At 42.8% G+C, this 16,129-nt stretch overlaps 1 protein-coding gene across 2 annotated transcripts in view; it reads left to right on the top strand.

Annotated features, from left to right (window-relative positions):
* WDR86 (WD repeat domain 86) overlaps positions 1–12,861 on the top strand; it is an 83,965-nt gene extending 71,104 nt beyond the window's left edge. For both annotated transcript variants that reach the window (XM_075587902.1, XM_075587903.1), the window contains 2 exons: positions 6,843–6,946; positions 12,031–12,861. In XM_075587902.1, coding sequence (XP_075444017.1) covers positions 6,843–6,946; positions 12,031–12,243 — 317 coding nt within the window. In that variant the 3' untranslated portion in view covers positions 12,244–12,861. The remainder of the gene's footprint in view (positions 1–6,842; positions 6,947–12,030) is intronic.
* The last annotated feature ends 3,268 nt before the right edge of the window (positions 12,862–16,129 follow it).

Raw genomic sequence — 16,129 nt, forward strand, 5'->3', positions numbered from 1 at the left:
AATGCATATAGTGTAATACTGTAACATAAAATAAGCTAAAAGCCAAATGGTTAGTTCCCTAGAGGTAGAAAGTAAGCAAGATGGTGAGATGAACAAAAGGTACATTTAATAACAGTAAAAAATACAATAAAAACAGCTCCTCTCCTCACGCTGGCAAACAAAAATTGGAATCCTATTTACTAGACCCAAGTAGGAAATGCGCACGATAATATCCTAATATCACAGGATAAAGCGCCTCTCGCTGCCAGCAGCTGCTCCCGGAGTCCTGGCGGTGCGCTCTCCAGACCCGCTGGGGCGTCAGGATCATCGGGATTCACTGGCTGAGCGATCGGATAGCTAACTTCCCTCTACTTGTTCGGGTGCTCCCGATTTCCCGGATGTCCGCTTGCTTCTTTCGCGAGAAGCGATGGTACCGCAGGTGCAGGCCGGGTGTGACGTGACGTCTCGGGAGGTCCCAAATGGCCGTATGGAAAGAGTGCACGTAGATGCTGCTCTGTTTGCGCATGCGTGGGAATGGGGAAAACTCCACCCTACGCGTTTCACAGATCCTTTCGCTTCTTCAGGTGTATTGTATATCCATACTTCCTTAGAGTACCTCATATTATTTGAACCCATTCTGTCTGTGACTGCCACATATATAGAGAGCCTGTCTTTCATTTTGAGCCTCCCTTTCCATTAGATCTGGAGGGCGCGCCGAGATTCTCTGCGGGGCCCGGGGTTTACAGAGGCCCCGCGTGCTTCCCGAAGGTAATTAACTTAAAGGCCTCTGTACTTCATTAACCTTGGCTCAGACGGCTTCTGGATACACGTTGCCATGGCGATGTGATGTCAGAACGCCAGAGCCAATGTAAGGAGTGGGAGTGCGAGGAGGAGGGGAGAGCCGGCAAGGGGGCGCAGGGGAGAAAGATTGCGGCCCCTGCTTTAGATGATTGATAGAAAAGTGGTGTTATGCTTTGTTCGATTCTTTTGCTACATCCTCCTTATTTGTAGGAGTGAGACATTGTGATATATCCTGACAAGAAGGTTCTTCTGACCTTACTACAAGCTATTGGTAGTGACATGGTCATTATCGTGTTCCAGGACTATAATATACGGTAATGGGCCACGCAAAGCCGGCTTGAAATTTAGCGGGTCCCGGTGCCAGGGGAGAACGCGGGGCCTCTTACCTGCTACGGAATCTCCTCATCTCAACGGCGTCATATGGCGTTGCTATGTCATGTTGTCATGGCAGCGTGACGTTGCTACATCACGTTGTCATGACACCGTGATGCAGGGATGTTGCAGAGATGCAGGAGAGGAGAAGCTGGATGGAAGGTAAGGCACTCACGGAGGCCCCCGCGCTCTCCCCTGGCACTCAGTTGGACTGTTCTGGGGAAGAGCACGGGGCCTCGGTAAGCACGGGGCTTGGTGCGATGGAGCCGACTGCAGCGCCATCAAGCCCGTCCTGGCCCGGCCACAATACCTATGTTGATAATTTGTAGTTAAATCATCCCCAGAATAATGATGAAATCCAGTCCTGTGTGTTGATTGTGTGTCTGTGCATGTTCATCTGGATGTGTAATGTTTGTGGGGTTTCTTCACATATCCAATATTGTGCATGTTTTGACGGATTGGATGTTGATGATCAGCCCCAGGCATTTAGCCGCTGAACAGCCGCAGACCATTGCACTGCGAAGGTTAGTGATTGCAGGAAGTAGTGTTAGTATTTGCGGTTAAATTTAGTTTTTTTTTAGGGTGACATTAAAGTAAGGGGTCCGATTAGGGGTTTCCTGTAGCTGATCGGCAGCAGCTAAATGCTTGTGGCTCATCAGGTGCGGCAAGATGGCCGCGCCAAAACATCCTAGCTCGAATTGTTTGCATCTAATGTAGTACATCACATTTGAGCCCCGTGCCCTCACGCATAACAATTAAACTGATTGCCGGGGGAAAGCGCTGCGCCTCTGTAATTCTTACCTTCGCCTGCGGCATCTCTTCATGGCAGGGTCTCGTGATCATGGCTCTGCTACGTCATGGCGTTGCCAAAACAACGGGACGTCACGTTGCGACGCCATGTGGGGTCGCGTTGCTATGGCAATGGGATGTCCTGTGACGCCGCATTGCAATCACAGTGTGACCCGATATGGCGCCGTGACATCACATTGTCATGGCATTGCAATGCCATTTGACGTCGTGGAGCCATGATGACTGGATGCTGAGGAGATGTCGCCGGAGAAGGCCCTGCACATGTCTCGGCACTGAGCTCCGCAAAGCATCCCAGCCGGCCCTGTGATAATCAGTAGTGTTTAGTGTGAATATCTGAACATGCTCCTCACCCCTACCACACGCAGCACTTTTCACCTGAGATCTGACTCCAAAAGACTGTTCACAGTCCCAAGGTTCAACAAAGTATCCGGCCGCTCCTCCTCCTTTTCTTACCGTCCAACTGGAACAATCTGCCGGAGACTCTCACAGGCGCCACCAGTCTAAATTCTTTCAAAACTAAAGCTGTCTCACATTTAAATCTGGTCTGTAACTGCTACATACGCCCACAACATATGTTGTAACTGTAACAGTGTTTCTGGACCCTCCTGACCCACCCAATCTCAGATTGGCCCCTGTGGTTTAATCGGTCCCCATTACATGGATGTGTCTGGTGGTGCACCTGTTGGCTACAGGACTCCTGAGTCTCCCGCATGATGTTGTTATGGGGATATCAGCAAGACAGGCGCTGAAGGAGTGTGCTTGCGTTCTACCTACTTCCAGTGCAGCGCCTCCACCTTATCAGGATCTCTCCGTCCCCAGGGAGATGGTTCTGATGAGGAACTCCTTCCAGGTGCCTTCCTCTGCTGAGTAACTCCACACTCACACATGAGGGTTTTGATGAATAGAGGCATCTTTATTGTCAGAGTAGGCAACTGCCCCTCGCAGCAGTCAGCTCAGCCACTCATTCTTCTACAGCACTTTCTTTCAGAAGAATCTGCCCTCCCAATGGAGTTGGATCACCTCTCCCCTCAGGGAGATCACCCCCTGTGCCAGGTCCCTGGACACAGTGTAGACACTCTCTCTAGGCCTGCCAGCCTTACTGCTGCAGAACTTGATTAACCTTACTGCTTACTGTAGAACCACACTCTTGAACTACAAGTTCAGAACAACTAACTTTGGGCAGTGCTGTGTCTTATATAACTTAGGGAAAAGCCACATCTCTGATGTCACTAACAGTGGACTCAGAGCATGTTACCACTCCCCTTGAATACATATGACACCTCACCAGGGTGTGAGGGCAAACCTCCATGATTGATGCTGGCAATCCTGTATACTTACCAGGTTTACTGCCAGCATATGAGAGAACTGTATACCATTTTTAAACATGGCTACATAACATATATTATTTTTAACTGTTCATTAAATATCTTTAAATATAATGTATAACCCTGTTCATTTAATGCAATCATGTATTGTTATCATAACTCTGTGCCCAGGACATACATGAAAACGAGAGGTAACGTATTATTTCCTGTTAAAACATTTTTATAGATAGATAAACACCATGTTTTGTTACCAGCCCTGGTTCCTTGGGGTGCTCTGTCATTTTGTACAGAGGAGGGTGTGATAGTGATGACCAGTTTGAATATGTTGCAGAGCAGTTTGAATAAGAGTAATGATGGTGCCAGGAATATTTCATTTAAGATGCAGCATCGTCTTTACTGAGGTTTGATTGGTGCCATTTAATTATGTTTTTAAGAGATTTTAGTGCTTACAAACACACTATTAGGTTATCACTTTTCACAATCAGGCTAATTCACCTCAGACTTCCAAGTACTCACCCTCGATGGAAGCTTCCAAACGGCATTGAAGCTCTATTTGACTTAATAGAGGTGTGGGCCTCCTGACACACAACAGAAATTAACCTTATGGATACACCTGGTTTCATACTATTTTTGTCTGCAAGTATGTTCATGTATATATGTGTGTTTGTGTTGATATGTAGTTTTATGAATGTGTGCATATATGTATACACACCTATGATTATGTATGCGTGTGTGTATATGTGAATATATGTGTGTACTTCACGTATGTATGTGTGTGTGTGTGTGTATATATATATACGGCATGCATTGGCTTGAGGATTGGCTTGTGTAATACGAGCTTGAGACAAAAGGTGGCACTGAGTGCTCATTTGCATGTCATTTCCCAGAATCCCTTGCTGCAGTGGAAGCGCTGTATGCTGGGTGACAATGGGGAAAGACAGGGTTGCAGACCTGTCTAAGACATGCAAATGAACATACAGTAATATTTACAGTTGATATATATATATATATATATATATATATATATATATATATATATATATATATATATATATATATATATATATATATATATATATATATATATATATATATATATATATACACATATACAGGGCTCGACAAATGCACTCGCCCCCTGTGCATTTTACCCACTGGCGAGAGTTACCGGCGGCGTGGTGCATCGTTCCCCGGCATTCTCCTGCATCTCCCCCTTCAACTCCCGGCATTCTCCTGCAGCTTCCGCGAAAATGGCCGTGCAGCATCAAATGACGCCATGTTGCCATGACAACGGGACTATTTTCACGGAAGCTGCAGGAGAATGCCGGGATTTGAAGGGGGAGATGCAGCAGGATGATGGGAGATGCTGCACCACGCCGCTGGTAACTCTCGCCAGCGGGTAAAATGCACTCCCCCCGGGCGAGGGAGTTGAAAGGTAGACGCTGCACCACGCCGCCGGTTATGTCTCACCAGCGGGTAAAATGAGAAGGATTAGAGAAGGAGGGGGAGTTTTGGGGGGGGGGCGGCAAGTGGCTGTTTTATGGGGCGAGTGGCTCTCTTTATAATTTGTAGAGCCCTGCACATATATCTCCAGACTCGGTTTGTCTGGAGTTGTGGCATTAAAAGCTTTAGAGATTAAGATACCTCATCCTACATCTCTATGTTTGTGTTTGTGTGTGTGTATATATATACATATATATATACATATACAGGGCTCGAAAAATGCGGTCGCCCGGGTGACTGCATTGTGGCCGCTGTCAACTGCTTACCTGTAGCGGTGTTCCCTGGCTTCTCCCGGTCTTCTCCGTCTTGATCTTTAAAATCATGTGTTTTTCTCCTGCAGCACTATTCAAAATGGCCGTGCGGGGTCATACTGTAGTGCCGATGATTATTCTAAAACAAATCAGGGGCAATCACCAAAAAGACCAAGGTACATGCTGGGTACATGCTGCAACATTTCACACATTTCTGCAGACAGACTAATGGCCCATTGGATTAAGAGCTGGGGTCCCTGGCAGTCCCATTGCAATCCAAAACTGCCGGCTCCTAACAGGACTTACACTGGAAAGGCCCAGGCAGAGAAGTAGCGGCCAGGAGGCTATGCTATATATAGAGCGAGAATTGTGTGTGTGTATGTATATATATTATGTGTATATGAAGCACAAAGATAGACCACAGAGGAGCAGACTAAATAACTCCCTATTAGTTGCTGCTACAGTAGTTCAATCGACTAGAGACCTCCTGATTTGCAATGAAGACAATGGAAATAAATGGGAACACAGAGGTTCAATACTGGAATCAGCTCATAGAATCTCTGATCCTCAAAGCAAAACAAAGTAACCCTCTGAGGCTTTTTCATTAAATTATGATCACACTATCACAGTTTACTGAATAATCCAATAGGCCTCTGGATGCTCTGGTAACTCTTGTAATCTCTTAAACCACTCCTGGATCTCTGTGCATCATTGGGATGTCATCTCTCAGGGTCTCAGTGGGACAGGAGGTGCAGCTTAGGAACTGGAAGTCATGTCAGTGCTTCGGAGGTGCAGCTTAGGAACTGGAAGTCATGTCAGTGCTTCGGAGGTGCAGCTTAGGAACTAGAATTCATGTCAGTGCTTCAGAGGTGCAGCTTAGGAACTGGAAGTCATGTCAGTGCTTTGGAGGTGCAGCTTAGGAACTGGAAGTCATGTCAGTGCTTCGGAGGTGCAGCTTAGGAACTAGAAGTCATGTCAGTGCTTCGGAGGGGCAGCTTAGGAACTGGAAGTCATGTCAGTGCTTCGGAGGTGCAGCTTAGGAACTGGAAGTCATGTCAGTGCTTCGGAGGGGCAGCTTAGGAACTGGAAGTCATGTCAGTGCTTCGGAGGTGCAGCTTAGGAACTGGAAGTCATGTCAGTGCTTCGGAGGGGCAGCTTAGGAACTGGAAGTCATGTCAGTGCTTCGGAGGTGCAGCTTAGGAACTGGAAGTCATGTCAGTGCTTCGGAGGTGCAGCTTAGGAACTGGAAGTCTCGCAGGGAACAAAATAGAAAAAATTAGAAAACAAAACAGTTTATTAATTCTTACAAAAAATATAAAAATACACATCGATAAGTCAGCCAGACCAACTGGTTTTGGGGTTCTAAATGCCTTACTCAAAGCCTTCTGAGACTCCGTGGATTGCGCTTAGAACCCAAAAACCGATGACCCCAGGACCCTGAGAGATGACGTTCCAGTGGAAGGACAGAGGACAGTGGTTGAAGAGGTTAAAAGATGCATCCAAAGACATAGGCCCTTACTGTAACTTAAATGGGGCTTTCCATGTGATAGCCCTGGATTTGTGCTATCGCAGTTTACAGAATAAGGGCATTTGTGTCATTTTTGTTTTGCTTCGAGGAGCGGGAGGTTCTGCGAGCTGATTCTCATCTGTATTCTGTATATAGATCAGGATATGCGAGTGCCTGTTTATCCGTATCTGTGCATAGATATGTATGAAGGTGTAGAGGCAGAACATTTATAACAAAAAATAAATACAAATAATTGAGAATTATTAGTAAGTCATGTTCTTTTATCTTCTGCAGTGTTTACTGGAAGCGGTGATGCTTGTGCCAGAGCTTTTAATACAAAATCAGGAGTCCTGCAACAAGCCTTCCAAGGGCACACGTTCATCATTAACTGCATTCAGGTGAGGTTTTATTAAGATGCCCAAGTATCCTGTTACATAACACAAGGGTGCAACAAATAGAATTACTGTATATATATATAACGGGTATTCCCTGTGAATACAGACGCTACTACCTGCTGTGTAACCTGTGTGGCTCTGAGGAGGGTTGCAGACCTGTCTAAGACATGCAAATGAACATACAGTAATATTTACAGTTGCTTTATGCTTTACTGTGGAGGGTTTTTGTCACTTTTTTTACCCACCATAACCTTAAAAATTGTAGTGTATATATACTGTATATATATATATATACACATGAAATTCAGTCAGCACACTGTAATTGAAGATGTAGTAATAGCAGATGCTAGTCCCATAGAGAGTAAATATGATACGAACCAATCCAAAGACCAGTAAAGAGACAGCAGACCGCTCGGGGTTAATCCAAAAGTCTATATTCACAACATGAAATACACGTAAGCCAACGTTTCGGTCCCACAGAGAAACCTTCCTCAGGGCCGTGCAACCCACAAGTGTAAGTGACCAAACATATATACCCTCACCCATAGTGCAATGCAAACAAAGGGAACCAATCACCAACAAGCAATCCGACATAATATGCAACATAGCTGTGCTCCATGCCCCCTCCCCTATTACCTGAATAACTAATTGATTCATCATGACATCAGAGTAAACACTTAAACTATTAGGAGAGAGACACCCTGAGACACTGGTCCCAGAGTCTACTGCCCGTGCGGGGGAACGTCGCGCGCCGCGCATGCGCAGTGGGCCAAAACACATTGTCTGCCGGGACGCCAGCAAGGAGAGTGCGCCGCGCATCACAGCTGTGCGCAGATGCCTCATTAACTCTCCCAGGCAACCAGAGATACCGGCAGCGCAAATCGCGCATGCGCAGTCTGTAAAACCGCCTCGGTGCACAGTAACCCACACACTGACAGCAAAAAAAAGGGGCTAAGCAGAGTAGTAAAACACAGACCGTTGAGGTAAACCACAGGGGGACAGATAGAGGTATAGATCACAGGAGCGCATAGCATCACCATAGTATATAAGGACAAAGGAATATATATATATATACACAGTGGTTGACAAATCACCAAAAAATCTACTTGCCACACAAAAAAATCTACTCACCACCTAGTACCAAACGTGTGCTGCTTGGGCCAATATTTACTCGCCCGGGGGTTAAATCCACTCGCCCGGGGCGAGCAAATGTATAGGTTTGTCGAACACTGTATATATATATACAGTGTTCGACAAACCTATACATTTGCACGCCCCGGGCGAGTGGATTTAACATTGTGGCGATCTCCTATTGGCCCAAGCAGCACACGTGTGGTACTAGGTGGCGAGTAGATTTTTTTGTTAGGCGAGTAGATTTTTTGGTGATTTGTCGACCACTGTGTGTATATATATATATATATATATATATATATATATATATATATATATATATATATATATATATATCTATATCTATAGGGAACCATGTTAAAAATGGTTATTGAGGCAAAAAGTGACACTGTGTGCTCATTTGCATGTCATTTCCCAGAATCCCTTGCTGCAGTGGAAGTGCTGTATGCTGGGTGATAATGGGGAAAGGCGGGGTTGCAGACCTGCCTAAGACATGCAGATGAGCATACAGCTATATTTGTATATATATATATATATATATATATATATATATATATATATATATATATATATATATATATATATATATATATATATATATATATATACACACACACACACAGTTAGGTCCGGAAATAATTGGACACTGACACCATTTTCATAATTTTGGCTCTGTACGCCACCACAATGGATTTGAAATGAAACAACCGAGATGCAATAGAAGTGCAGACTTTCAGCTTTAATTCAAGGGGTTGAACAAAAATATCGTATGAAACGTTTAGGAATTGCAACCATTTTCATACACAGTCCCCTTATTTCAGGGGCCCAAATGTAATTGGACAAATTAACACAATCATAAATACAATGTTCATTTTTAATACTTTGTCGAGAATCCTTTGCAGTCAATGGAAACAAAAGAAAACAGCGCACAACGCCAAATAGTGAAGCAAATTCAACAATATATTATAGAATTAAAAAGGGGGTAATATATCTGCGTACATGAAAAAAGTTGCTAAAAGGCATGTAGTGTGTATCACACTGTTTACCACTCGGCAGCTGTTAGCTGTAGATTCAGGTGCTTGCTTCCCTCTGCTGCTGCAGCTCAGTTGATTCTGGGGCAGGACGTCCGTCTTTTCACTCCCAAGGGGATTTCCCTTCATGCAGCCAGGTTCAGCAGCTGGTACTGGGGCTCGGTGAAATCGCTCCTGCTTCCTGGCCGATATGAAGCTGCTCCTGTACCTCGGCAGGTGTATCCTCTGCACAGAGGTTAAAACGCAGCTTGCTGGGGTGCCCTCAGCGTGCCACGATGCAGCAGTGGTGGATTCAATAGGGAATTTTGAACAGTCTTTCAAAGTCTCTCACAAGTGTCCAAAACAGCACACAGGATGAAATAAAAACAGGACAGGCCAATACATAGACAAAGGCCAATGTAAGCAGATATAAGGCAATAGAATGTTACATCCAACTAGTTTCGTAGAATTAACTTCCCTATTGAATCCACCACTGCTGCATCGTGGCACGCTGAGGGCACCCCAGCAAGCTGCGTTTTAACCTCTGTGCAGAGGATACACCTGCCGAGGTACAGGAGCAGCTTCATATCGGCCAGGAAGCAGGAGCGATTTCACCGAGCCCCAGTACCAGCTGCTGAACCTGGCTGCATGAAGGGAAATCCCCTTGGGAGTGAAAAGACTGACGTCCTGCCCCAGAATCAACTGAGCTGCAGCAGCAGAGGGAAGCAAGCACCTGAATCTACAGCTAACAGCTGCTGAGTGGTAAACAGTGTGATACACACTACATGCCTTTTAGCAACTTTTTTCATGTACGCAGATATATTACCCCCTTTTTAATTCTATAATATATTGTTGAATTTGCTTCACTATTTGGCGTTGTGCGCTGTTTTCTTTTGTTTCCATTCTCTTAGTGTGTGTGGGGTGCTGAGCCACCCCTGCGTTTACAGCTGCAGACGCCATTATCCCCAACACGGTTATGTGGCACTTATTATTTAATGTATAATTATCTCACTGTGGGAGTTGTGGTTTAATTTTTTATAAATTTTTTATCACTAAATTGATGGTATAGTCACTGCACTGTATATATTTATACATTTAAACTTTATAGGTAGTTAGGTAGTAGCGCACAGTTTTGTTTTTTGTGTTTGCAGTCAATGACTGCTTGAAGTCTGGAACGCATGGACATCACCAAACGCTGGGTTTCCTCCTTTGTGATGCTTTGCCAGGCCTTTACTGCAGCTGTCTTCAGTTGTTGTTTTGTTTGTGGGTCTTTCTGCCTTAAGTTTTGCCTTCAGCAAGTGAAATGCATGCTCGATCGGGTTGAGATCAGGTGATTGACTCAGCCATTGCAGAATATTCCACTTGTTTGCCTTAAAAATCTCCTGGGCTTTCGCAGTATGTTTTGGGTCATTGTCCATCAGTAAAGTGAAACGCTGTCCAATCAACTTTGATGAATCTGAGCAGACAATATATCCCTATACATTTCAGAATTCATCCGGCTACTTCTGTCTTCTGTCACATCATCATTAAACACTAGTGACCCAGTGCCATTGTAAGCCATTAATGCCCATGCCATCACAGTGCCTCCACCATGTTTTACAGATGATGTGGTATGCTTCGGATCATGAGCCGTTCTAAGCCTTCTCCATACTTTTTTCTTCCCATCATTCTGGCACAGGTTGATCTTAGTTTCATCTGTACAAAGAATGCTGTTCCAGAACTGGGCTGGCTTTTTTATATATTGTTTGGCAAAGTCTAATCTGGCCTTTCTATTCTTGAGGCTTATGAATGGTTTGCACCTTCTGGTGAACCCTCTGTATTTGCTCTCGTGAAGTCTTCTCTTTATTGTAGACTTGAAATATGATATGCCTACCTCCTGGAGAGTGTTCTTCACTTGGCTGGATGTTGTGAAGGGGTTTTTCTTTACCATGGAAAAGGATCCTACGATCATCCACCACTGTTGACTTCCGTGGACGTCCAGGCTTTTTTGTGTTGCAGAGCTCACCAGTGTGTTCCTTTTTTCTCAGAATGTATCAAACTGTTGATTTGGCCACTCCTAAGGTTCCTGCTATCTCTCTGATGGATTTTCTTTTTTTTTTTGCAGCCTAAGGATGCCCTGTTTCACTTGCATTGAGAGCTCCTTTGACCGCATGTTTTGGGTTCACAGCAACAGCTTCCAAATGTGAATGCCACACCTGAAATCAACTCCAGACCTTTTACCTGCTTAATTGATGATGAAATAACAAAGGAATAGCCCACACCTGTCCATAAAACAGCTTTTGAGTCAATTGTCCAATTACTTTTGGTCCCTTGAAAAAGAGGGGGCTACATATTAAAGAGATGTAATTCCTAAACTCTTCCTCCAATTTGGATGTGAATACCCTCCAATTACAGCTGATAGACTGCACTTTAAGCCCATATTCATTATTTAACTGTAACTTGAATTTATTTTGGTACACAGCCGAAATAACAAAACTTGTATGAGTGCCCAATTATTTCCTGACCTAACTGTGTGTGTGTGTGTGTGTCGGCTCAAGAGGTCTAATTGAATAAGAAATTATGCTTTTTTTCCGTTTATAATTGGTTTTAACTGGAATTGCAAGATGATCAGTTGGTGGGTTTTTTTCAGTTAAAACCTAAAACAGGAATCCCTAAATATATGATATGTGATAGCTGAGTTTTGAACATAGCTAGCGCCTGTTGTACACGTTCCAGAGGTAAGGTGCTATAAGAAATGTGACACAGATATAGAGAGAAGTGCAGCAGAGCACAGGGTACTACAGTAGTGCAAGAGGAAAAGTGAGCGACTAGAGATCAGATGTAGATAATTAGGACAGAGGTGTAAAATGTCTTGAGGTATAGGAATGCCTAATTGTAATGTAGTTTGAAAGTGTTCTATTAAACTATAAGATGAGCTTATTATTACATTTTATTTATTTTTTTCAGATACATAATGACTTTTTATATACTGCTTCCCACGATGGAACACTCAGAGTCTGGGATATAAAAGGTCTCTGCCACCAGAACAAGCACCAAAAGAAGAAGTTGTCTGTGCGGAGCAAGAATTCTCAGAAGGGCAGCCTCCCTCACATCTTTCACAATAAAGTCGGCTGCTCAACGGAACTCAATGGGGAACGTGACCCTGTGGAGCTGATGTGAAGTCATGACAAGCCGAGCATAAAAGGGGCTGCATGGAAAGGAATGTCCTGGGACCTGGATATCTTTTATTCTTACAAAACCTATGACCTGTGTGGCACACATGTCCCAGCCCTTCTTGAATTCCCTCACTGCCATAGGAGGGCCTGCAATAGGCTGTGTTGTAGGTCCGTCTGGTTAACCCTTTCACCTCTTGAGGGGGTCTTAAATGTACTTATCTAAATTGTAACGTTGTTTCTCCAACATTGAAGAGGGTAATATCAGATTTGGACCATCACTGGCTAGAACCAAACTGAGACCTTGTATAGATGTGAGGCCCATGACAAGCTGCTATTAAATACCATCTCAAAAGCAGCCTTGTATGTGACAGATCAGAAATAAGACTTTTTAGTTGGACTGTTTTACTGGTGGATGCAAAATCTGTTATATCTGTGACATACTCTTCACCAGCATCAGGACTTTATAAAGAAGTAACAGTTTGGTGCAACCTTAGCATTTTTATACAATGTATGTGGGTGGGTGTGTATGTGTATCCAATATGTATGTATATATATGTATGTATATATATGTATATATATATGTGTGTGTGTGTATAGATATATATATGTGTGTGTATATATATATATATATATATATATATATATATATATATATATATATATATATATATATATATATGTGTGTGTGTGTGTGTGTGTGTGTGTGTGTGTGTGTGTATATGTATGTATGTATGTATGTATGTATATATATATGTATATATATATATATGTGTAACACAGAATAGATGCCGCAATTAAATCAGTTCTGAATGACCTGGTAATACATGAAACCAGACATCAGGGTAAAAATTACCCTCTGGCGGTGCTACCGACCCAAAGATAATGTAAGGACAAAAAAAGAAGAAAAAAGGGTCAAAAAGTGGAGCACTCAAAAATGTTATGAAAATAGAAAAATGGACTTTATTAGCAATGCAAGATATAAACACAAAAGACAAACTCATACACATAACACGTGTAAGATAAGCTGCTGTAAAATAAAACTTAGAATAACTAAACACAAAAAAAACCCAAACATGGAAAAACCAAATAATAAGAGTCCTAATAGAACATAACAAAACTAGGGGAAAAACCAGCCTCTGGGGCGGAAAGTGGAGCACAGCGCAGGGACAAATAGCAGGAACCAGCACACCATAGGTTAAAAGAACTACTTTATTGAGCGACTAGGGGAGACACCATGAAAGGAGCAACCATCCACTCTGACGCGTTTCGGGCTAAGCCCTTTGTCAAAGAGGCTTAGCCTGAAACGCGTCAGAGTGGGTTGTTGCTCCTTTCATGGTGTCTCCCCTAGTCGCTCAATAAAGTAGTTCTTTTAACCTATGGTGTGTTGGTTCCTGCTATTTGTCCCTGCGCTGTGCTCCACTTTCCTCCCGAGAGGCTGTTTTTTCCTGATCTTCAATCAAGTTGGATGCACGCTCACATGGAGTTCCTGTTGTTCGTTTTCATTCCATACAAACAGTGAGTGTACTGTGGTATTACTTGGCTGGCTTTTGACTGTGTCATCTATATGTTCTGTGACCTTATCTGAGTGTGGTTGGTTAAAAGGGGACCGTCTGCCATTGGTATTTGTGTCCCCCCAGTACCCTATAAATCCCACTCTATGATTTAAGCCATTATCATTGGCGGTCACGTGTTCATGAACTATAGATTTGGATGACAACTCATGTCATTTCTTCTATCAAATATATTGGAGCAGCTTCACTAAGACTTTTATACCCAGGATCAAGACTACTGATATCTGTTACATGTGGGATTTATTGGAGCTATATGATATACCTGTGAAATATCTCTGTTGCACCATGATTGGACTCTATGTCCTGTCTTTGTCACAAAACTAGGGGAAAGAAAATTCCCCTAGTAATGTAGTAAAGATCGGCCGATCCTAAGGTGAATAGGAACTCAAAATGATAAATGAAAATACCAAAACACAAAATAATCCCTCAAAAGCCTGTAAATAAAGCAGCTGTGAAAAAACACTATATATGCTGCATGATGTAACACATAAAATAACAGGCAAAAAGGAATTAATACTAATTGGGGAAAATAAGTGTAACAAACAGCAGAATACATATACATATAGCCACAAAGGTAAAGTGAAGGGGACCCTGTGAGGTGCTAGAATAAGTAAATGAGTCCTAATACTTAAAGATGCACTACACACATACAATCAGCAAGGTAGGAAGAAAGTCCAAGTATAGCACAATGTGCAGTCAGAGCAGACGCCTCACGGCGAAACAGACAGCGGAGCAGAGCTACGGCATACCTCCACTACCCCCTGACCCGTGTGGACTGTGTGAAGTGTTTGTTCCTTCGCATCTTCGTTCATCATTCTTTTGATGCAGGGACGTCCTGATGCTGGTCTGTATTGCTGGACTGCCCTTTCATTATGCTCACTGCATATCTGTAGTGCTTATTGCTGCTGGGGCGTCCGTTTTTGACCTTTGCCTACCTGATTATTGCTTGGAATGCTGGGGGTCTGCTCTGACTGCACATTGTGCTATACTTGGACTTCCTTCCTACCTTGCTGATTGTATGTGTGTAGTGCATCTTTAAGTATTAGGACTCATTTACTTATCCTAGCACCTCACAGGGTCCCCTTCATTTTACCTTTGTGGCTATATGTATTATATGCATTACCTCTTCCTTAGCCATTCAGGTATTCTGCTGTTTGTTACACTTATTTTCCCCAATTAGTATTAATTCCTTTTTGCCTGTTATTTTATGTGTTACATCATGCAGCATATATAGTGTTTTTTTCACAGCTGCTTTATTTACAGGCATTTGAGGGATTATTTTGTGTTTTGGTATTTCCATTTATCATTTTGAGTTCCTATTCACCTTAGGATCGGCCGATCTTTACTACATTACTAGGGGAATTTTCTTTCCCCTAGTTTTGTTATGTTCTATTAGGACTCTTATTATTTGTTTTTTCCATGTTTGGGGTTTTTTTGTGTTTAGTTATTCTAAGTTTTATTTTACAGCAGCTTATCTTACATGTGGTATGTGTATGAGTTTGTCTTTTGTGTTTTTATCTTGCATTGTTAATAAAGTCCATTTTTCTATTTTCATAACATTTTTGAGTGCTCCACTTTTTGATCCTTTTTTCTTCTTTTTTTTGTCCTAATATATATACTATACTATATATATATATATATATATATTCAACATCATCATCAGCCTTTGAACCACAGCTTGATGAAGGCCTCCCCAAGCATCTTCTAGATATTGTTGTTGTAGCCTCTCTTCTCCACGTTGCTCCAACACATTGTCTGGTTTCATCCTCCCATCTTACCTTTGGTTCTCGTCTTAATTTTTTAATCTCTTGGAATCCAGTTGAGTACTGTATCATCTTTGTCCAACGATGATCATTTATTATTGTGATATGTCCGACCCACTGCCATTTTAAGTTCTTTACCCTTGTAATGATGTCACAGACTTTTGTTGAGTTTCAAACCCATTGATTCTTGTTCCTTTCTCTTTACTGGTAATACCCAGTATACATCTCTCCATACTTCTTTGCACTGTCTAAAGCTACTGAATTACCTTAACATTTAGGGTCAAATTTCACATCCATATGTGAGCACGGGCAGAATACACTGGTTGAAAACTTTCCTTTTGAGGCACAGAGGAAGGTTCCCTTGAAATATTGTCTTTTTTCTTCCAAATGCGCTCCATCCCATTTTCATTTTCCTATTGATTTCCTTCAAAAGGTTCCCATCCATTGTGATTTGCCGGGCAAGGTAGACATAGACTTCTTCTAGTTCTATTCCATGTATTTTGATCTTTGCAGACTTGACACATTTGTTGAACACCACTTTGGCCTTGCTGAGATT

Source organism: Ascaphus truei, chromosome 2 (assembly GCF_040206685.1).
Source record: "Ascaphus truei isolate aAscTru1 chromosome 2, aAscTru1.hap1, whole genome shotgun sequence".
In the NCBI taxonomy this organism is placed as follows: domain Eukaryota; kingdom Metazoa; phylum Chordata; class Amphibia; order Anura; family Ascaphidae; genus Ascaphus; species Ascaphus truei.